The sequence below is a fragment of the Talpa europaea genome, assembly GCF_964194135.1.
Source record: "Talpa europaea genome assembly, chromosome: 12".
NCBI lineage: Eukaryota > Metazoa > Chordata > Mammalia > Eulipotyphla > Talpidae > Talpa > Talpa europaea.
This window is the reverse complement of record NC_140079.1, coordinates 91,432,327-91,458,374: the sequence shown is the minus strand read 5'-3', so window position 1 is coordinate 91,458,374 and position 26,048 is coordinate 91,432,327. Positions and strand designations below refer to the sequence as shown.

Genomic DNA, 26,048 nt, shown 5'->3' with positions numbered 1-26,048 from the left:
ATGCAGTGGCTGACGAGGTTCCGGGGCATCCACAAATCCTTCCATGGCTTTTATACTCAATACATGCGCTGCCAGTCTTTATCAGAAGTCGGAGCCCCAAGATGGAATGATTATGATAGACCCAAGGAATTTAACTTTGCAAATGATATAGTGGACTACTGGACTCAAATGGAGATGGTGAGAAGGCCTCCTGAGTGGGGCTGGGATGGGAGTGGGGAGACAGGGTGGTGAGAAAAGGAATGAGCCTCACTGGTCTTATCTTGTTCCTAGCAGCCCGGGGAGGCAAGAAACCAAGGGCAGCTTCTGCCTCAGCTTACTAGTGTCAGGGAGGGAGTTGATGTCTGGGGCTTCAATTCTCAACCTAGCCATTTCACCACGTCTCTGAGAGTTGATGGTGCCATCTGTGAAACAGAGATAATCTCATTTGAAAAACAAGACAGCAAGTGAAAGTGACTGGTACACAGTCAGTTACTCCATAATTGTGACCAAGTGCAAAAGTTCTAATCACAAGCTCAGCAAGTTGAATGGTAAGTCTAACTGGAATTCATCTCATCAAACTTGGGCTTGACTTCAGGTTACGTTCGAGAGGAAGGGAACAAACTACCAGATTGCATACCTGAGTGTCTGACATATATAGCTAAGTTATGTCATCCATCCTCCTATGAGAGTGGTGAATCCAACTGCAATCTCCCCTGTCAGTGGGGGTTTTAAGGCATATCCAAAAGATCAGTTCCTGTGGTCTCTGGAGGTTACTTATCTCTGCAGAAAATCCTAAGGGCTTGATTTGTTTTGGTTTTGTTTTTTCCCAAGAAAGGTAAGGTAGTGACACCAGGAATTTCAGTAGACATTGGGTGGTGTTCCTGTAACTAAGTCTCCACTAGTGATGTCAGTAGTGTAAAAATTCATCCAGCATTGTCTTTGTACATAAAAGAGCATTCACCTTAGATGGAGTCGATGAGTTAAATAATTATTAAATTCCCAGGAAGATGCATTCATGTACTAATATCTAAGACGTGTGTGTGTGTGTGTGTGTGTGTGTACACACCTTTTACCTTTTGTGGGAGTCCCCTTCCTACTTCCTTCTTTTTCCTTTCTCTGAATTTCTATAATAACTCCAAAGGGGGGTGGGGGGGAAATGCCTGTATTATAGAGAGCATGTTTTTAATGCCAGATCAAACAATTTGCATTTAATACTTTGATTAGATGGGCACTTTTATTATCCCCATTTCCAGATGAGAAAACCAAAGTTCTAAGGGTTTAAATATTCTCAGAAATTACATAACTAATAAATGAATAAGCAGGATTTGGTTCCAGACCGTCTGAATATATAACGCATTATTTAACCCTGTCACAATCTGATGATGATAAAATAGCTGTCTCCAGGCTACAGACTTTTTTTTAGTGGAATAAGTTAAATTAGAAACCTGCTTTACAAGAACTGTGAACCTTGAAGTTGCTGCTTTGAAAGACTCTCCAGCAGGCAGGCACTGCTGTCCACTCTGGCTCCTGGTCCTCATCTTATGACTTAAGCATCACCTGGAAACTGATCCATGGCTTAATCAAAACACAACTCAAATCATCAGGGTAACCGAATTTATTTTGATCCACATTTTAACGCATTTTACTTGTGAAATGTGAAATTTTATGTGAAATCGTTTGCCTTTATTTAGTTGGCAAAGAATCCATTATAAAACAAAAGAAAGTGCTTTGTCAGTCAAACAACATAAACCAAGGGGAAGAATACAGTCTCTCATTCAGGTCACCAGTGTAGAACTCTAAGTGGCCTTGAAAATCAAATCTTTTTTTACTCTAGGCTGCTAAGATATTACATTCAACTTGAATTGATTCCTGGAGCCACCTCCTAAACCTGTTCATAAAAGGTCATATTATGCCCACATTCATTTTTTCTACTTCTTTGATATGGCATTCATTCATTCAGCTGAGACTTAGCAAGTACCTAACGTACAGCACTACTTTCAGAGACAAATATTCAATGTGTATTTAAACTACACTTCTATTCCCATCTGAGCTTCAAGTCATGTGAGACCAGAAGCCCTCAAAGCAGCCCTCACACAACCCAGAACATTGCTAATAATGTCCACCCTTTCTTTTTATCCCAAGTGGAGCAGGAGCCAGAAATTGGGTGGCTTCTTCCTGACCATGCTGCACCACACCAGAAGAGAGGAGATAAGAATGAGCAAATACACCACAAAATTTCTTATAATTTTGAGTATGGATTTTTATTGTTTTGACACTTGTAGATTGCTGTGGGTACTTGGCTATTTTTTGAACTCCCACAAAGATATTTAATTAGTCTGTTCTTATTTATTTGCTCTTTTGTGAGGGAATGAAAACCTAGAGTTTCTTGGTCTGCCTTCTTACTGATTTCATCTCTAGAGTTAGCTTAATTTAAAATACAAATTCTCCCAGATGTTCAAGAATTAAATTAGCCTGCTTTTTTTTTGTAACAGTAATGGTAATTTTATTGAGCACTTACTATGTGCCAGGCACTGTCATATATACTTGACTATTAAGTTACTAAATAATTTAGTGAACTTTGACTCCTTCTAAGCAGTATTATTGTTCCCATCTCAGAGATGAAAAAACTGAGGCATATCCTCAGAAAGAAACCTACTGTCTAAATGGAACTAAGAGAGACACATGGGAGAATGAATTTTAAGTCTTCCGTAGGTTACATGAAGTCTGTTCATGATTTCATGTGACTTGAGAGGAGGTGACTACAGTAGGTCAGAAGAACTTGACTAAATCACACCCATCCTCCAAATTCTCTTTTCTCTACATATACTTTAAAATAAGGTCTCAGTCTTTGACCTGTGCTTACAACAAAATATGACTTGGCAGAGCATTTGCAAAAAAAAAAAAAAGTGCCCTTTTCCTTTGAAACAAGAAATAATATATGGTGTATAATCTTCAACAGGAGGGCAAGAGAGGTCCAAACCCAGCCCTATGGTGGGTGAATAACCAAGGAGATGAAGTGAAATGGAGTTTCAGAGAGATAACAGACTTAAGCTGCCGTACAGCCAACATGTTGACACAGAACTGTGGCCTGCAACGCGGAGACCGCCTAGCCTTGATACTGCCTCGGGTGCCTGAGTGGTGGTTGGTGAGCCTAGGCTGCATCCGATCAGGTCAGTGACTCAAACAGATCCTGGTAACCCTCAGAGGTGGCCTAGCACTAATTTGTCCTGAAGCATTAGGTGTTTTCTTTTTTTTTTTTCTTTTTTTTTTTTTACCATACTTAAACTCAATTTATTTTTTTTTTATTTTTAAATGTTAGTAGTATTTTATTTTATTTTTTTTTAATTTCTTTTTTTTAAAATATTAAATTTTAAGCATTAGGTGTTTTCTCTTGCCTAAACTTCTTTCTCCTATACAATCTTTCCCTTTATTGGACTCAAATTATATATAAGTGTACATGTACATATATATAAAGCTATTTTTTATTGAATACTTGATAGGAACCTGCAGATAAGAACCTTCAAATCCATAAGAACATTTGAGGTAGGTACTATCACCCCATTCTGTTTATTTATTTATATTTATTTATTATTGAGATAGCATTGATTTACAACACTGTATCTCTTCAGGACCTGGGCCTTTACCATAAGCCATTGGGCCTCCTCCTTCATTTGTTCCAACCTCCACCTTCCCTCTCTAGTAGCCTCAGTTCTGCACTCATAATTCTGGTCTTTGTTTTGGTTTGGTTTTGTCAGGTCCTTTGTTTTGTTTCTCTATATCCACATCTGAGTGAAATCAGCTAGTACTTGTTTTTTTTCTATCTGACTTATTTAGCATAAGCCTCTCCAGTTCCAACCATGTTGTTCCAAATGGCAAGAATTCATCTTTTCTTTTAATAGTTAAGTAGTATTTCATCATGTGTGTATATATATAGCACATTTTCTTAATCAATGCTCTTTTGTTGGGGACTTAGATGGTTTTCATAGCTTGGCTACTGTAAATAGTGCTGCAATGAACATAGGAGTGTTTTGCCTTACTTTCCTTGCTCTGTGTATTTATTTTCTTATCTAATATCTGTGGGTTATTTTACTTTGATTTTGATCAAAGGATTTTGACAAGGAGTGTTCTTGTCAACATTTATTGTAGGGGAATATCTAGTGTTTGCAAATTCCTTCAACTTTTATTTGAGGTCTTTATTTTCCCCTTGTATTTGAAAGAGAGTCTTGCAATCTTGGCTGGCAGTTTTTATCTTTGAGTATCTTTGAGTACATCATTCCATTCTCTCCTTGCCTTTATAGTTTCTGCTGAGAAGTCTGATGTAAACTTGATGGGACTACATTTATATGTTACTTGTTTTTCCCCCCATACCTTCAATAGTCTTACTGCCTCTGTTAATTCTTGCTAGTTTCATTACTGTGAGTCTTGGTATAGGTGTCATTGCACTTAGGTGTTTTTCAGCTTCTTGGACTGGTATATTTAATTCCTTCCCCAGGTCTGGATAGTTTTCCTCTTTCATTTTTTTCAATAGGTTCTCTATTCTCCTCTCTCTCTTCCTCTTCTGGGGTACCCATTATTCTTATATTGGCTTTCTTGATGGTGTCAGATATTTCTCAAATTGCCTCCTCCTTTTTTTTTAACATATTCTTTGTCTTTTTCCACTTGTGCCATTAGGCCGTTACTATTTTTAAGATCACTGATTTGATCCTCCATTTGATCTATTCTACTTTCATAGCTTTCTGTAGAGTACTTTCTCTCATTTATTGAACTCTTTACCTCCTGGATTTCTGTTATTTTCCTGTTAAAACTTTGATTTCTACCTTCTGTTCATAGATTTTATTTCTGAGCTCATTAATTTGTTTTTGTGAGCTTTGTTGTGTCTCTTTGATTAACTTTTTTTCCTTATATTTCTTTGACTTGTTTTTTTCTGAGTTATCTTGTATTTCTTTGGCTTGCTTTTCTGATTTTTCTATCTCTGAGTTTATTAAAGCAGTTTATTAAATAAGCTCTATCTAGTAGGGAGATAGAATCTTCTATCTTTTCATGTTTGAATTCTGGAGAAATGTTCTCACTTTGTGATATCATACTCTCAATGTCTCATACTTGAATGTGTTATGTTGTTCTGTCTGCCCATTTTTTACTTGAAGTTTCCCTCTGTTATCATTGTTTTAATATCTTTAGATACGGGGGTTATTTAAGTCTTTGCTGGATTCTATATGTACTAAGATTTTTTTTGTAGCTGTTGAGTCAGTAGGGTGGGGAGAAACTTGGAGAGATCCAGATGTTGATATGGATGAGTCAGGGTGGAACTGGCTCATATTTGTGGTACCTCCAATATCCTTCATCTCTAGGGTTTCGAATGAGAGACTCTATAGTCCCTGTGTTTTCTGTGTGCTTCCCAAAGTAAGTACCAGTCCCAGAGGGCAGGAAGGAGGAGTGCAGATTAGAAAACCTGCTCTGATATTATCTTTGTTGGGGACCCATCCTATATGGTGTACCCCAGCTCTTCCACAATGTTTCCCCTTTTTCATGGGCGTATGCCTCCATGCAACCTCCACTGCTCCCTGCCCAAGAATTCTGGTTGAATTGACAGCCTCACTACCAATGTTCCCTACTTCAGACCACAACCCACAGCTTCCTTTTTCCATCTACCTCCTGTTCAATATATCATGAATATCTTCAGTGTGAGCCATGTTTAAATCTGCACTAGGCCCTACTGTCCAAGGAATAATCAATCCTACTCCTATATGGGTGACTGTCTGTCCAAATAGACTGTCTGTCTGGCCTCTGGCTTGCTTCTCCAAGGGCCACCCTCTAGGAATTTGTTGTAGACATTGTAATACCTATAAATTACAGCTCAACATCCATAAACATTGGAGCATGCATCTAAGATCCAGGACATTCCCTTCACCTAACTATGATAGGGTTATCACACAAGAAGTCCAATATTGATACAATGTAGATGCCTGAATGCAGCCATAGCCAAATTCCTCAATTGCCTCAATAATGTTCTTTATAGACAGTCTTTTTCCTTAAACCCAAAAATCCAAACTAGCATCATATGTTGCATTTACTTGCCACGTCTCCTCAGTTCTTTTAATCTGAAAGTATCCCCTAGCAGTTTCTGCATGACAGTTATTTTGTAGGAGTTGTCTTTCTCAGTGCATCCCACCAGGAAGTATATGATGGTGGTTTGGTCCAATATGAGTTGTATTATTCTATCACTTTAATAAAGTGATATTCACCTTTGTAAATCTACCTTTCCCCTCTGCAATTAATGAGTAATCTGTGCTGAAACATATAAGAAGACTATGTGAATATCTTGCACCCCAACAGTTTTTTACCCTATGGTTTGGTTATTTGTTGATGATTCATGACTGAATGGCATGGTTTTAAGGTGGTTGTATATGAGAATTTTCTATTTCTAGCACTCACTCTACATTTATTAGTTATCATTCTTCTGTGGAGAGTTCCCTTCCCTTTCAGTTTATCTGTATAACTTAGAGCCAGAATGGGATTCATAGATTTATTACTCCAGTCCTTCTATTATGCATGCTCACACAACACTCTGTTATGCTCTTGTTATATGTATATTTATACATACTCTCCCTCTCTCCCATTCTTTCACAATACAATTGTTGATGCAGACATCAAAATCATGTGGAATCAAGAAGTAACTGCAATGGCAGAGGGAGTATAGAGAAGCTATGTCATCTGTAGAACTAAGAGATAATCCATAAGAAAGCTAAGACATGGGCTGAGCCCCCTAGGGTAAGCAGAATTAAAAATATGTAGAAGCAAAGAAAGCAAATTCTAAGACTGGCCATATCACATGCAAAGGCTTAGAGTCAGAAGAAGTTTGTATGAAGAATGAGTAATTGGAAGTAGAGAATAAAGTTGTGGGAGAGAAAGCTGGAGGTTGGACAGCCTTTCAATGTCAGGATGGGGCGTGCAGTGTTTTCTCGAAGAGAGGGCACAAGAATTAGTGAAGGGGAGACATGTGGAGAGAAATGTTAGTACTTTGTGGAACTTAAGCAAATAATAATATGGAGGATAGGTAGTAGGAAGGTTCAAGACACAGCATCCAGGGAAGAGGTTAGAATCCAATGGGGGCACAGAAAGACTTTGACTAAATGTTGGTGTTGGAAGATGGAAGAGAATGTAGGAAAGTTCAAAGGATAGTGTAACTAATTTTGGGTGTGAGGAATGAAGGGAAAGATTCAAGATGACAACAAATTGTCTGAGAGAGACGTGAAGGGAGAAAGATGGAGGCAGGGCAGGGAGGCAGCCAGTTCCGATGTCAGAGACACTGTTCTGCTGGCATAAAATAGGACCCACCTGCTTACTGGATAGGTCCATCGAGAATAGAAAAGGTTCTAGCAGTGTTTCAAAATTTAATATGCAGAAGGTTCACTTGGGGCTCTTGTTAAAATGCAGATTCTGATTCAGCAAGCTTGCAGTGGGCTGTGAGTCTGTGTCCCAGGTGCAGCTGGTGCTGTGAGTCTGTGGACCACATCTGAAAGCGGCTAGAGGATTTCTATGCAGATAAGTTGGGCTTGAAACTCATGTTTGTGAAAGAAAAAAATACAAACCAACAGTTCCTTCTCCTTCCCAGGAATCATCTTCATGCCAGGAACCACTCAGTTGAAGGCCAAGGACATTCTCTACCGACTACAAGTGTCTAAAGCCCAGAGTATCGTGACCACAGAAGCCCTTGCCCCTGAGGTGGACTCCATAGCTTCTGAGTGCCCCAATCTGAAAACCAAGATCCTGGTGTCCGATCATAGCCGTGAAGGGTGGCTGGACTTCCGCTCATTGATGAAGTGAGTTTCTAGTCTAATAAATGTGCTTTCTGAGAAATGTTGAGAGAAAGTTATTCACCCCGAAGTTCTTGGAAACAGACAGTCATGGTAGGCAGCTCCCCAGGTCTGACACCAGAAACCTCTTCCCAGATCTGTCATTGATTTGCCGCCTGACCCTTGGCTCATTCCATTCCCTCTCTTGCTGTGACTGCTTTATCTTTAAAATAAGAAAATGGAATTGCATCCCTCACTGAAGTATAATCACCTCTGGACTGCACAAAGGAGATGTGGAAAAATCAGAGGGTTATTGTGTTGTATCTTCCTTTGGATGAGGGATTTGAAGTACTATTTTCATATAAAAACAAGTATGTGAAGAAGTTGAAAAAAAGTGAATTTTTTAAGGTGATACTTGAGTCTGAGTCACAGGTAGTTTGGGGAGCAAACACTTTCTGTGTCCCAGGTGCTGGGTGCCTTCAGGAATACCTTGCAGGATATGTTAGGGAAGTAATGGACAGAAGACAGGCCTCTTCTATCTCCAAAGTTCTGATTCAGAAAACCTTCAGGCATCTTTCATATCACACATCAATGGTGCTGGATTTGTTTTCTTGAAATTTCATGGCTAATATTACAGCAAAGTCACATCTTATGCTAGATTCTAAAATCAGAGGAAAAAATGACCCCAAATGTCATGTTGTTTCTTTTGATGGGCAAATCAAAGCTGTGACTTCTCTCCTTTGCACTAAACCCTATTTTCAGATCAGCATCCCCTGAGCACACCTGTGTTAAGTCAAAGACTTTGGACCCAATGGTCATCTTCTTCACCAGCGGGACCACGGGCTACCCCAAGATGGCGAAACACAGCCATGGATTTGCTTTACGATCCTCCTTCCCTTCTAGGTAGGAAAGAGGAATCTAACTCAGAGGTTGGGCCACATTCTGGGACAAAGTGTGTGTGTGTGTGCGTGTGTGTGTGTGCGCGCGCGTGCGTGTGGAGACCTGAATAGAACCAACTCCATTCTGTTTCTCCTTTCTGCTCTCTTTGGTTCATATTGCTAAGGGTCTAAGAGGTAAAAACTGGAAACCCTGGAGGCATGACAGAGGCACTTTTGGGTGTGAAGGAAATGTGGGTGGAGTCAGCAAGCACAGACAAGCCACACAAAGCTCTTGTGTTGCTGTCAGTGATTCCAGGGTTTGGTGAAGGAAAGACAAAATGTTCTAGCAAAGTGACCCAAAGTGATAGAGCCTCTCTTCTCCCCCATCATAGGAAAATCAGATGTGGAGTTTCCCAATCACGTGCTGTTAGAAAAAGTGATTCTTGAAACCAAGTCACGCAAGCCACTACACTAATCTAGCACAAAAAATCACAGAGGCCAAAACCTTGGGTTAATCATTTAATCAATTTTAAACCAAACCTCTTCTTCACGCCCCTCCCCCCAAGTAGCAACATTCATGCTAGGCCAATTTCCACATAGTTTGCAATTCGTTAACCAGATAAGTTTGCAGAGAAGGCTCTTTGTGGACAACAGGTATCTGCATTGATGATCATGGGTGTGGAGCCAAGTCCTCCATGATGGGGGTAGGAAGTAGAGGAGGGCTTTCCTGGCAGCCAAAAATAATACAAAGGAACAAAGATATGGAAAGTAGCATACAGAGATTGAGAATAGTTGGAATCTGGGGAGAGACAGAGACCCGGAGATGGGAAATGAGTGGAGCCCAGATCAGGTGTGTCTTGTGGACATTGGTGTAGAATTTGGAACAGATTAGAAAAACACGGGAGATTTTGAAAAGTTTTCAGCATAGAGAGGACTGATCACATTTGCATTTTGAAAAGATCACCTTGGAGGCAGGATGGAGGATGTGTGGGGTGATAGGGAGGAAAAGTCATTAGAAACAACGGTTAGAGGGTTTTAGAATATTTTGGTACAAGATGGCAGTTGCTTTAACTGAGTGCCAGACACAAGAAGGGTGTTAGCACATTTGATATTTTAAGAGGTGGACAGGACCCACTGGGCTAGATGTCGGACAGAAGGTTAACTACCAGGTTTGAGGGTTAGGCAGTTTCACAGACAGTGTTGACAGGCACCGAAATCCAGAGTCCACAGGAGAATGAGTCCAAGAGAGGCAAGAGAGACCAGGCTCTGCTGGGCATGAGGTGCCTGTGAGACATCCCACAAGAGATACCCAGCAGGTGCCTGGGTCCAATTACTAGCTAGAGAGATGGCCCTAGCTAGAAATTTCTGGTGGGTGTGCCATAATCCTCAGAAAAGGGATGAGAATATATGGGTGTCTCATCAAAACCCTCCCTACCAAGAAAATCTCCACAAAGCCTTAGCCTGCTAGTGAAGAATTGTGATTTCTCAAGAAGTTATGCATCTAGAGATCCCTCGGAAACAGAAAGAGGAAGGTAGAGAAATAAAGTTCCACTCACTTCATGTTCCTTTGGCTTATGATTGTTTCCAGTCCTTTGCCAATATGAGGTATTAATTAGTTCTCTCTCTCTCCCTGTCTCTCTACATTCCAAATGACAGAGGGCCCAATCTAAACCTCTTGAAGCCAAACACTGATTAAGGGAATTTATTGGATCATGAAACAGAGTTCTCCAGGATTTGCCTGTAGTCATAGCTGGAGAGTCTCCGGATTAGGTTTTTATCTCTCCATCTATCAGCTCTGATACTCAGGTTTTGATCTCCTGAGAAAGCCTCATCCCTTATTATACAAAAATGACCACTGGCATCACTTGGGACTCTATCAGATTCAAATCCAGGGAAAGAACAACAGACGTTGACTCTGTGTTCCCTGTCTAAAGGTTCATTATGATCGAACCAGCTGATGTCACTCAAGACCAGGAACTATAGTTTTACAGTCTTTGGGGGGCTGGGTGGGAACAGATCTTGAGCCCACACAAATCACATGAATGGAGTGGCAGGTGGATCGCGACCCCAAACCCAGAGTCCCCCGCCTTGGATTACATCCTCCTGGGAGCACACAGTGAGGCTGTTGTATTTTGGAGTTAGCAGGAGATTACTGCAGCTGAAGACGTCTGATGTCTTCTGGTGTCTGTCAGACCCAGGCTGGATTCTGGCTGTTTTTGGGTGCTTGCTTGAACCATGGACAGCAGGGTCTACACTCTTCATTCACCATCTGTCCCAGTTTGAGCCCAAAGTCATTGTAGAGGTAAGAATTCAGTACCGTCCACCATCACAAACTCCCAGAAGAAACTCATGTTTCAAGATTAAAAACTGGGCTTCATGGAAAAGATTTGACTTAGCAAAGGAGCCCATGAGCATAATCTAACACCAGCCTGGATTTCTCAAAGTGTGAAGCACAGAGTAATACGATCATTGCATAAGACTCACATCAAGAGGCAACCTTGAAGAAGAGGCTTAGATTCCCCAGATCCATGCATTGAACTGTGTGGGTTCGAAACCCAGAATACACATTTTGAGAAATGGAAGCAAACCAGAGTGAGGTCATGTCTCCTGGATGCCAGGTCCCGGCTGTGCCAGTGTGTGGTTGGAGTATGACACATCATGTTTCTTAGTGCACTTTGGACATTTATTAATGGTTTACTTATGACCCTGAGCCTCAGTTTCCTTATCTGTGAAATGGGTGTTTCCATAATTACTATCTCACAAAATTGTTGGGAATAGTGATGAGGTGGCACAAGCTGGCACCGGGACCACACTCCCCAAGTAAGTGGCCGCAGTGGCTGTTGTCTTGTGGTGATAATGGGCTCCTTCCTTGCATGTCCCTACCCCTGAAATTGCTTTTTGCCTCCCCACTTGCTTCCTTCTCAGAGGCAGAGCTGCCCCCCTCAAAATCTGAACCCCTGCTGATCCTTTCCTTCCCCTCCTGTGAGGAGTTCCTCTCCATTAATCTTTAATTTGTGAAAACTTTGCTCTGCCCCTTCAATCTCTTACCTGTCATTTATTGACTTTGCTCCCTCAGCCAATAAACATGCCCAAAGTTCCCCATCTTTGAAAGGCTTCCCTTTACCCTAGTGCACATTGGACCTGCCCTCTTTCCTCCCTTAATATCAGATTTCTCCAATGAACTTTCTCCCCTCCCTGTGGCCACTTGATCCAGCTGACCTCACAGTCCTCCAGGTGTCTGCCCTCATCTTGCACGTCCTTCCTTAGCAGCCTCCTTCGCTTCCATTCTCCAGCCAATGGCTCTCAAAGGTGTACCTTGGGTCTAGCCTCTCTCTTGAGGCTAATTCCCCTTGTGTCCCTCCAGCACCCTGGTCGATATCTGCTCTCCACTCCACTCCCCTACTCCATCATTACCTCCTGCTGCGGGTGAAATCCCCCCAGCAACCCTGAATCCAGCCCCCATCACCAGCTGCCCCCAAAGTCTTCGTATGTTTTAAGCTTGAATTATTTCAAAGTATTCCACAAATTTCCCCCCCTCCCAAATCCCATAGCATTTTAAAGTTTATTGATTGTGCTTTATTTTCTACTTATTACTTTTGTGCATTTCAGTAATGAAATATCTATTGTTCCAGCCTCTCTTAGTGAAGACAGGAGATGTTGACTAAAACAAAGAACGTTTAATTAAAAATGTACTGTTCCTGAGCTGGCACACCTTCCAGTTCCTTTCTGCCCACCCCCCTCAGCCAGCCCTTCTCGCCAAGTCTGTTGCAAGAGCCCCCTGCTCCTGGTGCCACTCTCCCTGGGAAGCCGGGAAACACAGAGACGGGATAAAGTACAACTTAGGTGATTACAACCAGAGCCAACATTTGGTGAGGACGTAGTCAAACACAGGATGTGGACAAGACTCTGCCTCTAATCCTTATGTGTGAGCAATGCTCCCTGGGGTGCACATAGCAGAGACCCACTTTGAAGTGGCTTAATGGGAAAAGGAATATAGGCAGGGAGGACACTGGGGTTTGTTAAGAATACAGAAGAGAAGATCGGCTGGTCATGATGAGCGTCTTGAACGGGAACCAGGAAGACACCAGGAGTCAAGGCAGCTTCCTCTCTGCTTTTCTCTGTGTTTCTGTTCCTTTCTCTTTTTTTTCTAACATTTATTTTATTTATTTATGCATACAAGAGCTGGGGTGCAGGTCAGAGGTGTGGGGGGCCAGTGAGAGGATTCACCAGAGACAGAGCGGATCCACTGAAATACACTGCTGAGGGGAGCAGCGGGCGAGACAGGAGAGGTCTGCTGCACCACATGGGTAGCTCCCTGGCCACCAGGGGATTGAACTTGTGTTTTGCAGTGCCTGAGGATAGCTTGATAGTGCTGCGACTTCACTCCTTGCGCCACCAGGGAGGCCCCTCTGCTCCTTTCTATGTATAAGCCTGCTTGTGCTTCTCCACGCAGTCAGGACCAACATAGAGGACTCAGCATTCCCAGGTTGGCAGCCCCCCCTTTCCAGATGACCAGCAGACTAGACACTGAGTGACCCAAGTCACCAGCCCAGTGAGCTACTCCTGGGCAAGATTACAGGCACAAGACTGCACGGAGTGGGATAGGGTAGGGCTTGGGTGGTGAGGGTAGACTTAAATTTTGCCAAACGGACGTGATTGTGAACTATGGCAGAGGGAGAAGAAATGCAGGCTGGGCTCAGAAAGAGGGACCAAGAGTAGAGGTCGCTTTCTCCAAAGTGTCCATTACACCACATGGTGGTTTTATGTGGAAAATATAGATGTTCCCACTTTACAAAGGAGGAAACAGAGCTGCAGAGAAATGATGTGATAAGATTTGAATTCAGGTCAGGCAGACACCAACACTCACCTTTGCTTCCCTTTCAAGTCCCTGCTCTCACCTCTACCCTGATCCGGAACTCTGAAAGATCCCCATCTCTAACTAAATAATGATGAATTAGACCCTAAATAATCTGGCTTCTCCTAACCCCAGTTTTCCTAAATGTGCCTCTTATTCTTCTGTATATCTAAATAAATGATATTTTTTGTTTCTTATTACATCCTTACTGGGTTTCTTCTGCTCCTGAGACTTGGCTCCTGCTGTCCTCTGTCTTCAAGGACCTTCCCCACTGCTCTGCCTAGACACACTGCATTCATGTGTTGAATGCCTCCAACAAATGCCACCTGGTGCACTGAGCCCCTGTGTCATCTATTCACAAGGAACTTCCAGAACTATCTTCAAATCTCACTTGTGACATTTACCAATGTCTGCCTTATCATGTGAGTCCTGTTTTATGTCCTCAGTTAGCACCTATTCTGCACAAGAGCTGGGACTTCATCTTACGCTTCTGACCTCCCTCCGCAGTACCCAAGGCAAGCTACGTACAAAACTCATGACACAACAAATAAATAAGTGGGCTCTCCTAGAGAAGAGATCAGAACGAAAATGCTAATCATCAGCTAATAATTTTAGTCTTAACCTAAAAATAAAACTTTTCACTTTCTATCTAGACATTCTTCAAATATCCCATCACCCAGTGCATTGCTGCGCCAGGGGTGTACCGGATGATTCTGCAGAAGAACTTTCCCAGGTATGGTACAAGTAGCTGTGGCTGGTAACAGATTTCTAGGAGGAAGATATTAAGGAATCTGATGCATTGTGATCTAATATTTTCTAAGTGTGGGTTTTTTTAGGTGTGTGCTTGTACATGTGTGTGAAGTGTTGATGGTGATAATTATCATCCAGACTAATTATTTCATTAAGCGGAATCAGAGATACGAGTAAAAAAGCATCCTTAGTTTTGCACTGTGGGTTTGTTTTTATTTTTATATTCCCCATACAATTGCAACCCCCTTATTTTGACCGCAATCCCTCCTTTCCCCGCCCCCCATCCCCCATAGTGTGTCTCTGGTTCATAGATGTTTGTTGATTTTGATTTTTTCTTTCTTATAGTTATTCTTTTTCCTGGTCCCTTATTTAGGTTTTCTAGATTCCTGCTATGAGTGAGATGATCTGGTATTTTTCTTTGTCTTTCTGGTTTATTTCGCTGAGCAGGATCCCTTCCAGCTCCATCCATGTTGCTGCAAATTGCATGTGTTTATCTTTTTTGAATGCCGAGTAATATTCCATGGTATATATGGACCACATCTTCTTGATCCAGTCATCTATTTTTGGGCATTTGGGTTGTTTCCAAAGCTTAGCTATTGTAAACAGTGCTGCTATAAACATAGGGGTGCAGGTGCTCTTTGGAATTGATGTTTCTGTGTCCTTTGGGTAAACACCTAGGAGTGGAATTGCTGGATCATATGGGAGCTCTATCTTTAGTAGTCTGAGGAAACTCCAGACAGCTTTCCATAGTGGTTGGACCAGTTTGCACTCCCACCAGCAGTGCAGGCGAGTTCCTTTTCTCCACATCCTTGCCAACATTTGTTGTTGCTAGTTTTTTTAATATGTGCCATTCTCACTGGTGTAAGATGGTATCTCATGGTAGTTTTGATTTGCCTTTCCCTGATTGCAAGTGATGTTGAACATTTTTTCATATGCCTGTTGGCCATTTGCATTTCCTCTTCAGAGAAGTTTCTTTTTAGCTCTTCTGCCCATTTTTTGACTGGATTATTTCTTTGTTTTTGTTGAGTCTCATCAGCTCTTTGTAGATTTTTGTGATCAGTCCTTTATCATTAGTGTTGGTACACTGTGGGTTTTAATCTTTGTAAATATTTTTATTTTGAAACAATAAACATAAAGAAAAATTGATGACATAAATTTACAGATGAGTGAGTTGTTGAAAACATAACGCCTTTGTAATCATTCACGAAATCACAGAAATGGAACATGGCCAACACCCCAGATATCTCTCACTTCCTAAAGGAATCCATGGTCTTGACTTTTAAGTCCAATTCCTTCCTTTCCTTGAGAGTTTTCCTCTGAAGGAAATATTCCTAATACTCATGATTCTATTTTACTTGTGTTGGAACTTGATGTATGTAACCACATATTATTCTGTAATACATGGCTTCTTTTTCTTCAACATTATGTTTCTAAGATGGGTTCATGTTGTTTAATATTGCTGTGGTTACATTTTCATCGCTGTATAATATTTCACTTTATCAAGGTACACATTTTTATCAGTTCTATCATTAATGGGCATTTGGGTAGATTTCATTTTATACTGCCTTGAATTTTTGCACTTGTACCCTAGTGCCTATCAGCATGTACTTCTGTAGAGTTTTTCTAGAAGAGGAATTTCTAGGTCACATTGACATTGCATACTATCTCCCTGGTTTTCAGAGTCTTGAACCACTTTGTATTTCCACCAGCAGAATAAGAGAATTCCCATTGTTCCACCTCCTTGACAGTATTTGTCAGAGCTTTTCATTTTTGTCAATCTGATGGACGTGTACTGTTGCTATGGTTTTATATTTGCATCCCTCCATATTTGTGCATAATTTTAGCTAACTTGAAATATGCTCTTTGAAATTTGTGGGCACTTATGTATCATTTAGAGATCGTAAATTGGAAAGAGTGCCTTCAAAAATCAAAACTAACACGTTTCAGAGTTAAAATATCAAGGAGTTCAATGACTGCCCTTATGAAGCTTATTCTGAAATAGAGCATAATTTTATCCCTGAAGCCCCAATCTGGCTGGATCCTGTTTCCTTCTAGATGTCAAAGCTTAGCATTCCGGATGATGACTTTGTCCAAACCCAGTAAAATCCAACCAGAGTGTAATTAATGACTACATGGGAAACTCCACCCACCTGATCTCCTTTAGCTAAAGCTGCAGAAGAATGAGGAAGACTTCCCCCACGACAACCACCGTCCTGTCCCTCACTCCTCTCTGCAGGTGCCAGGAGGGAGAACCCAGCCCACTCCAGCTGCTACCCACACCTTAGTCACTTTCCCCATTTCCATCAGGAAATCCATCATTATTTTTATGATTGTTTTTGTATTATTTATGGAAAACTGCAGGGGAAAATTGGAGGAGAGAACTTGTAGGCTGTACCTATCTAACTACTAGAAATGTTCGCATCAGATTTTTCTATTTTCTCTGCAATTCCTTCTCTCTCTAAGGCTGTTACCATTCACCCTTTTCCTTTCCTTCCCTACACTCGGCCCATTATTGCTGCATGTCCTGAGCAATTTATTTCCAACCCTTAATTTATTTCCTCCAGTTGGAAAGATAAAAACCCTCGGTTCACATAACTCCACTCTTCACAGAAGGCAGTGCCGTTCACTTGGGGGTTAAGTCTCACCCCTCTATGATTGATAAGAACACCCCTCTTAGCCACATTGAACGCTTCCCTAAGAGGAGTACCAATAAACACATTTCCACCTTTTTAACATCCAAAGCTTCTGTGAACCCATTAGCCTCACCACCACCACCCACTTGTGACCAGCTCACAGGAGGTGACAGGACGTGGGAGACTTCCACTTGGCCTTGGCATCAGTAAAATGCCCAGAAGGCAAGAAAGTGAAGCAGTGTAAATGGTGCAGGTCACACGCAGAGAGGCTTGGCCGGGGTAGGGTGCCCAGGCCCTCTGACCTGAAGCTGTCAGCAACCCGTGTCCCCTAAGCCTCAGGTTCCCCTGCCTGGAGCACTGCAGTACTGGAGGGGAGCCGCTGCTGCCCGAGGAGCAAGAACAGTGGCGACAGCGGACAGGCATCCTGATCCACGAGGTCTATGGACAGTCAGAAACGGTAGGTGGGTGGTCCTTTCTGGGCCAGTCAGTACGGGCTGGGTGACCGAGCCCGATGGAGCCTCTGAGCCAGGACACCAGGGAGCTCAGAAGCCCCGCTGGGTGCAAGGTGCTGCTGGGAGCTGCTGGGAGGCTCCAGAATTCTAGGCTAATTATGTCCCACGTCAGTTTGCAGCATGGCAATTCACAGCTTGTTGCCTAATCAAGAGACCATTTTGGACACACTTTAAAAGGGGGTTGAGGTGGTGATGCACCGCCGCCCTGTGATCATCAGGGGCAGCAGGACGAGGAGGCGCTCACTCTCCGGTACCTGCAAGCCCCGAGACACCCCTTCCAAAGGCAGCGGCCCAAGCGGCAGGCTGGAGCGGACCTCAAAAGTTCATTTCTGGGTGTTTATGAAGACAGCATGCAAGTTGGATTGTGGGACACCACCAGGAGTAAATAGGGAACAGAGATGTTCTGTACACACCACACACTCCCCCCACCCCCTCTCACACACACACACACACACACACACACACACCACAGAATGTGACCCCAAAGAGCACCACCGCGCCGCAGCCCATCACTGCTCAACAGTCCCAGGTAAATGTTTATGAAGTGGACTCGCGGCTTCCCCTGGCAAGTGGACACAAGCCTGGCACACAGTGGGTACCCCACACCCCAAGTGACATGCCCACAGCCCCAGGTACCCCACTGGCCCCTGTAACCCCACACCTAGCACAGGCCCGGTCCAGGTGGGGTGCCACGTAGGTCCACTGGGGAGCGAGCCTAGAATCCAGGCCTCCTGGCTGCCCCGGGGGCACCGCATCAGACACAGCAGGGCCACCCTGTGATTCTGGCTGTTCTGTCACCAGCCTGGGCCGCGTGGGCACCTCCAACCCTCTTTCTCTTGTGGACAGGCACTGTGCTGTGGTAATCTCCGGGATGTGAAGCCCAAGCCCGGCTCCATGGGGAAGGCCTCCCCGCCCTACGATGTCCAGGTCTGGCCCCCGGGGTGCCGGCAGGTCTGGCTAGGGCTCGGCTGGACTCGGACTGTGGCGTGAGGGCCGGTGCCCCTGCCCCCCAGCCTTCCGCCCCTCCTGCTATTTGACCTCTGATTTCCCAGGAGGTTTTGCCGCCCGGCCACGGGCAGGAGGGCGGCTCACAAGCCTCGGGCACAAGGGGTGGAGAGGCGTCCTCCGCGTGGTGTGCGTGGCTTCCTCTACCAGCTTTTAGTTTTTGCTGATTTTTTTTTTAGCTCGAAGACACATTTGCGGTGTCTGTCTGTCTGTCCATGAGACAGAGAGACTCTTGGCTCGGGCTTCGGCCCTTGTGGCTTTCAAAGACTTCTGATCATCTGATTCCATTTCTGGCAGGGTTTCTCCACCACAGCCCCGGCCCTCGTTACCCCCGCTAGCGTCACAGAATAAGCTGGGGTGGGGCGGGACTTGGGGTTACGCTGCTGGGGGGATTCACAGGCCACTTGCTCCAGATCATTGACAGCAAAGGCAACGTCCTGCCCCCCAACACTGAAGGGAACATTGGCATCAGAGTGAAGCCCATCAAGCCCATAGGCCTCTTCATGTGCTACGAGGTAAGGCCGCCCTGTCTTCCCAGCTGCCCCATCACCCCATTCTCCCCTTCAGGCCCCAAGGGCCCCCCAGGAGCTGTGTAGGTGACAAGGGAGTGATCACTCTGCTTTCTGAGACTTCAGATCTTCATTCACTCCAGCTCAATCAGTGAGTCTGTTCCCGTTAACCTCAAAGCCCATCCTGTGCCCCTGCGTCTCATGCTGTCCCGCCCTCTAGCAGGACAGGACGGGGTAGAAAGAAGCCTGGCTTCAGGGCCACCAGGCCTGGGTTCTAACACCTCCTGTGGCTGAGAACGCAGACTCGGTCTGGGTTCAGCTATTAGCCTCCCACTCACCAACAGGGAGCAAACAAATTTATTAAGCAAGTTGAGCCCCAAGGGGCACCACTGTCCACACTTCACAGAAGAAGGAACTGCAGATTGGAAACCTTATTTATCTAATGATTGGCTGGTCTAGGATTTTTTTTTGAAAAAGATTTATTTATTTATGCATTTAAGAGCTGGGTGTGTAGGCCAGAGGATTCACCACAGACAGAGTGGGGAGCAGAACAGGCGGATTGACTGAAACACTCTGTTGAGGGGAGCAACAGGTGAGACAAGAGAGGTCTGCTGCGCCATGTGGGTAGCTCCCTGGCCAGGGATTGAACTCAGGCCACAGTGGCTGCTGATAGCTTCATAGTGCTGTGCTTAACCCCTTGTGCCACCAGGGAGGCCCCTGGTCTAGAATTTAAATGGATTTGTTTGGGGCTCCAAATCCCAAATGAGAAATCTAGGGATTGGCTCTAAGGTGACCTGCTGAAACTCTTGATCAGAACAACTTAAGCGAGCCCAGGTCGGTAGAAGCCACTCAGAGAAATTCTCAGCTCTTTTTAAGATGGACCAGGGAAGCGTGGACAGACCCTGAAGTCGATCTCAGATTTTCATGTTCTTATTGGTCGCTTGTATGTCTGGGTATTTGGCGGGTGGTGGTGAACCTTTGACTCTATTCCAGCGCTCCTCCAAGATCAGTTCCGACAATTGCTGGGGGGTTTTATGTTTCTGTTGGGGGAACAAGACCTTAGAGGGCCATCCTCCCCAGCAGCATGTTTTAAAAGCTCAAGGCTGAGAACTCACTTGAATGCTTTTGTGGACTTTCTGAGCCTCTGTGGAGGCCTTTCTGTGATGCTGTTCCCTGAGCTTCAGGGGCTGTTCTCTAGCCCTGAGAGTTGAGAAATCCAGAGCCCGACGCACAAGATTTCCTTCCCAGGAAATGTGAGGCCCATCTTCCAGGTCCCAGCCTCTGACCTTGACGACTGGCATCAAGAAAGTCTGTTCCCTTCAGGGAAATCTCACCCCAGGGTGTGTCAGGCCCTTGGCATTCAAACCCAACTCACAGAGTTGGCAACAGCTCAAGGGGTCCCCGCCTGGGGTGGATCTTGGCTGAGCTCTGAACACAGTTTCCAAAATTTTAGTCATTCCAGTCCACATCCATGGTTTTGCTATATCCATGCGCTGCTCTGTGGTTGCTGAATTTTTCTCTCGAAATCGACTTATTCTTTGACCTTAAAACACTTGTTTTTTAAACAGTTGATCTAGTATCACAGCTGAAAACCAGTGTCACTTGCCAAAATAGGAGGCGATTATAATTATAATGCAAACAAAACGAATTCCTTAAACTGTGGCTAAATCCCGTTCTCACTAAAAGGTCTGCTCTTGAAACTTAACTTCCTCGTGGCAGTTCCAGAGCTTTCAAGTACATGTCAGAGTCAAATAGTCTCCTTGGCACAATCAAAACAATTGTCAGGAAATCCAAAAAGAGATATGATTTGATGTTTCTAAAAGTTATTTTTTCTGGAAACTGCTCACATCATTTCACATTCTTCACGAGGGAAGGTCCTAATAGATTGTCAAGAGCATGGGTTTTTGAGCAAGAAGTAATTTCAAATGCCACCCCTGTGACGCGCAGAGTGACCTTGAACAACTTATTGCGCTCCTTGGAGCATTAGCTTCCTCTTCTGTGAAATGGATTATAAAACGCCAGTGTCACATAAAACCTGTACACAAATGTTCAATCGTTTTGCTCATAATAGCTAAAAACTGGAGACAACCCAGCTGCCCATCAACGGGTGAATGATTAAACAAACAAGGCTTCATCCAGAGCATGAAATAATGTTCACTAACGAATAGATCCAAGTGTTGATGACCACAGAGGCCTGGACAATCTCCAGTCCCCAAAGGTTACATAGTATAAGATTCCATTTATATAACATCCTTAAATGACAATATTATTAAATGGATAATGGATTAATCATTGCCAAGGGCTTAGGGTGGGGGTGGGGAGGGGATTGAGGAATGTGGCTGTGGGTACAAAGGAGCAACAGGAGAGTCTTGGCATGATGGGACTGTTCTGTGTCTTGATTGTGGGTCCTCTGCCCTACACACGTGCTACAGCGCAGTGTGCTAACTTCTCTGTCTGTCTGTCTGTCTGTCTCTCTCACACATACACAACACACACAACACACACAGAGGAAGTAAAAAAATGTTATCAATGTTAATAACCGGGTTGTGATACTGAACTGTAGTCTTATAAGCTGCCCCTGCTGGGGGAAACTGAGTGAAGGATACATGGATCTCTGCATTATTTTAATTGCATGCAAATCTACAATTATCTTAACATAAAAAGTTGAATTGAAAAATACCAGCCTTACAGACTTTCTGTGAGGATCACCTGAGGTGGTATTTGGGGAAGAAAATTCACTGGGCGTGTTTATGGCAACCACCCAACCACCAGACGCTCTGTGTAACTGAGCTGCTGACAGCGAGTAAGATAAACAGAGTTTATGTTCTACTCGAGATTTTGCCCTGTCGGGGTGCCAAACAAAATGAGTTATGATTTTGTTCGTTGTTCTTGAGCCATCTTAACCCTGTCCACTGAGCGGGCAGTGCAAGGAAGACAGGTTCAGAGAGATTTCAAAAGGTTAGGGTTAGGGTTAGGAAGGAAGACTGGTTAAGAGAAATTTCAAAAGGTGCCAGAAGCAGGATCCAGAAACCCCAACTGGTGACTCTTCACCTCTTCAACAAAGGGGTGCCATTGTCTTCGCAGAACGACCCAGCCAAGACAGCCGAGGTGGAGTGTGGGGACTTTTACAACACTGGGGACAGAGCGACCATGGATGAAGAGGGCTACTTCTGGTTCCTGGGGAGGTCTGATGATGTCATTAATGCCTCCGGGTAGGTGCTGCTGACCCCAAGCCCAGAGCTACACCCTCGCATGCCCTGACATTCCCCCATGCCTGGTAACCACCCTCAGCCTCATTCCCAGCAAGGCCTCGTCTGGGGTCCTGGCCTGGGGCGTCTGTGCACCTCCCCCAAATCCCTCACCCAGAAGAATCAAGCAATATGAAGCTCAAGAAGGTCCTGCAGGCAAATCATAATAAGACATCTTGCAATTTAAAGCTGATCTGGGAAGGGAGGCCTGACTTTGGTCCTGTTTGCTGGAGGCGCTTATTCTGTGTTTGCACTGCTCTGTGGGGTTGTAAACTCACAGCCAAACAGAGCAGCAGAAGTAGTAACAGTAACAGGTCACCTTCAGGCAGCTGAGTAAGGAAAGCCCCTCTCTCTGCTCTGTGCAAGTCACTGCGTGTCGTTCTCCTGAGGAAACTGAGCCCCTGGGCAGTGAAGAGAGTCTCCTACGGTTTGAAAGGCAGCGCAGCAGACAGCCAGGGATTTGAACCCAGGTCCTCTGGCTCCGAGGCCGTTGTCCCTAACCCTTCTGGATTCAGAGGAATAACGGCCCATACCAGTAGCAAGTTCCCTGGGACATTCCAGGGGAGGGAAGTTTATTTTATTTTCAATTTCTAAAACAAGGGCAGGTAGGACGAGGAATAAGACGCAGATTTTGCATGCTGGAGATAAAACTTGAGGCTTCGGAGAGGTTTCCTGCGAGTGGCATTGCTAGAGCCGAGTCCTCGCCCACCCCACCCCCAGTTGCACACCCACTGGGTGCGAGGCGAGCCGCCCTGAGCACCTGAGCCTCGCTTTTCTAGGGTGCAAGGCGGGTCTCCATCTTGCGTCATATTGCACAGCCATTTCTGACTCCCTCAGTGCCAAGGGAAGATGTGACCCTCTAAAACATGAGATTGGGGGGCTTGGGTCACCCCTGAGCGCTTGCTCGGAACCAGAGACGGAACCAGTGGTCCCGCAGGTACCGCATCGGGCCTGCAGAGGTGGAGAACGCCCTGGCGGAGCATCCAGCGGTGGCCGAGTCAGCTGTGGTGGGCAGCCCGGACCCGACTCGCGGGGAGGTGAGGATGCCCCCGCGTCTGCGGGGGCGCTGGGCTGCAGGCGCAGGGAAGCCTGCGGGGCCTGTCTCCCCAGCCTGCTCCCGGGAAGCGCGGGGGCGGCGGTGGGCGTGTGCACGTGCACGCTGTGGCCACCAGGGGGCACTGTGGGCGCCTCTGGGATCTAAGGGGCTGATGATGACGGTGATAGTTAATGAATTACTATTGGGCTCATTTATCCTTCACGACAGCCTAGTGGTCTGGGACTGCCCCTACACCCTTTTCAATGACAGGAAAACGAGCTATAAAGAGGCTGGCTAACTTGCCAGATAACACCGTTAATACTGACGAGGCACAAAGGGAATCCCCGCAGCCTGTCCAGAGCCTGCATCGATTAAAAAGTGTCCGTGTGCACTACTGTGCACCGGGCCCTGCGAAATTAAGTGGCATCATGAGTAATAATATAAAAGTAGTAAATTAACCACAATTATGAAATGTCCACGAAGTTCCAGGCATAAATTGTATACAGAGTAGTAGTAAAATTGGTGACGATAGGCATAATAACAAGTTCAAGCTAACTTCATAATTTTTTAAAAAGATTTATTTATTAATGCATATAAGACCTGGGGTACAGACCAGAGATGCAGGGGGTGAGAGGATTCACCAGAGACAGAGTGGGGAGCAGAACAGGCAGACTGACTGAAATACACTGCTGAGGGGAGCAGCAGGCGAGACAGGATGGGTCTGCTGCGCCATGTGGGTAGCTCCCTGGCTGGCTGGGGATCCAAATTATGCTGAAGAGGCTGCGGACAGCTTTGGACAGCTTCACAGTGCTGCGCCCAACCCCCTGCGCCACCAGGGAGGCCCTAACTTCATCATTTATATGTATTATCTCGCCAAACTTTTCTATAAACCTGATCAGCAATGAACCTGTATTGTCTCCATTTTGCAGAGAAGGATACTGAGATTAAGGGGGGGGTAAGTAATTTTCCAGTCCTGTCCTTTACAAACGTTCAACTGTCACTAGTTGGCACTCACCCCGTGCCTCTGCTCTGCTCTGCTCTGCTCTGCTCTACAGGTGGTGAAGGCATTTGTGGTCCTGACCCAGCAGTTCATGACCCATGACCAGGCCCAGCTGACCAAGGAGCTGCAGGAGCACGTGAAGTCAGTGACGGCCCCATACAAGTACCCCAGGAAGGTGAGCAAGGAGTCTGGTCACCCTAAGCTGTTCCCAGTGAGCCCCAATCCCACAGGGTGGCAGGATGAAGCTTAGGGGGCCAACCGCACTAGGATTTTTCCTCTGCAAATGAGACAGTTCAGCTAGCGGGTGGGTGGGGGGTGCAACCAACTTAATGTGATGGAAACTGTTCACTGTGTCAGAAGCCAAATGAATGCATTGCTGGCAGGTTAACCTAAAAAAGTATGCCCAGTTGTCCAAGAAGATTTATTATAATCTTTCAACGTTTGAAAAAGAAATCCAAATTGGCAACTTCCAAATTTTTTAAAAACTATTCACAGTAAGAAACACATTCTTTTTGTAAATAAATACCTATACATATACGTATATATACACAAAGAAAATTCACAAAATGATATTTATCCTTACAGTGTGCAATGCATTCTGTATTTTTATTCTACTTTATTTGCTTTAAATGTCACTTGCAATCTACAACAATGTCCAACAATAGAGAATTGATTAACTTATTCATAAAATGGGATATTACCCTGTCATTTAAAATGATGAACTGTATCTTTTATTTTTAACATAAAAGCATGTAATAAAATTATTACTAAGAAAAACAGGCTATGAAAAAATATATATTATCCTATTCATTTAACATTAACATTTGAAAGCTTACTGAGGCTGAAGAGTGAACATTTCCTTCTTTTTAAATCATACTTTGCTGCCTTGTGTGAATATTTACCATACTGACAATGCAGCAATATGTATGAAGCTGCTGTGTAGTCAGCACTACTTCCTAAGTGTCAGGCCCTGGGCTTTTGGCTCTAAGTACATTATTATTTCATTCAATCCTTCCACAGCCTCAGATGGTATAACAATCCTCTTGTCCAGAGAAACTGAGGCTCAGAGACTTGAACTGGCTGAATGACGGCTGCTAACAGCTGGAATTCAAACCCACATGTGTCTGGCACCAAAGTCTCAGTGCCTGTGGCCAGAGAGAGTAGAAAAGGGTGTGTCCCCACTGGGAACACCTAGCTGCCATTGTGGGTAACAGGCCAATCGCGTGGCTGATGAGGAAGGCTGCTGCCCTGCCAGTGCCAGAGTCCACCTTGGCTCTCTGCTCCGCGTAGCCTATCCTGGGAAAAGGATAAGGAGCGGCCACCATAAAGGGACTTGTCAGGTGCTATAAGAGATCACCAGAGAGGGTGTCCAGTCACGGTAATGCCTAGCTCCTCAGTTAGAGGTGACCCCGTCACTCCCACTATCATGCCGGGTCACAGGGCTGCGTCCAAGTTCATGGGGTCAGAAGAGACCCCAGCACGCTTGGTGGGGGGACCATGAAGGCCACCATGTGGTGCCAGTCTGTCTGGGGGGCTGTGCAGGTGCAGAAGAGGGGTGCGGGGGCCTGGGGGAATTCCAATGGTGCTAAAGCCATGATGGGTTCGCTTTATCCTCAACCAGGTGGAGTTTGTTCCAGAGTTGCCCAAAACCGTCACTGGCAAGATTCGAAGGAGCGAACTGCGGAAAAGGGAGCTGGGTCAGAAGTAACCTGCAGCAGATGAGAAGCCACCTTGACCTCGGCCAGATCCTGGGCTGCCTCAGATTCCCTTCCGGGGGAGGGTGAGGAGGGGCGCGTTGAAGTTGACTAGGACGCACATCAGAAGGCCCAGCTCTCCAGAATAAACAGCAG

At 44.8% G+C, this 26,048-nt stretch overlaps 1 protein-coding gene across 2 annotated transcripts; it reads left to right on the top strand.

Moving 5' to 3' along the window:
• LOC311181912 (acyl-coenzyme A synthetase ACSM1, mitochondrial-like) lies at positions 1–26,048 on the top strand (the record flags this gene model as incomplete). Of its 2 annotated transcripts, none has more annotated exons than XM_084250383.1 (13): positions 1–177; positions 2,939–3,149; positions 7,592–7,799; positions 8,535–8,675; positions 10,793–10,952; positions 14,159–14,238; positions 17,228–17,345; positions 18,247–18,327; positions 18,819–18,920; positions 21,999–22,126; positions 23,100–23,199; positions 24,254–24,373; positions 25,820–26,048. In XM_084250383.1, the coding sequence occupies 13 exons, from the start codon at positions 1–3 to the stop codon at positions 25,904–25,906; spliced, it is 1,713 nt and encodes a 570-aa protein (XP_084106509.1). In that variant the 3' UTR covers positions 25,907–26,048. The 2 variants fall into 2 exon arrangements, with proteins under 2 accessions (XP_084106509.1, XP_084106508.1); XM_084250382.1 differs by having other exon boundaries at positions 17,222–17,345.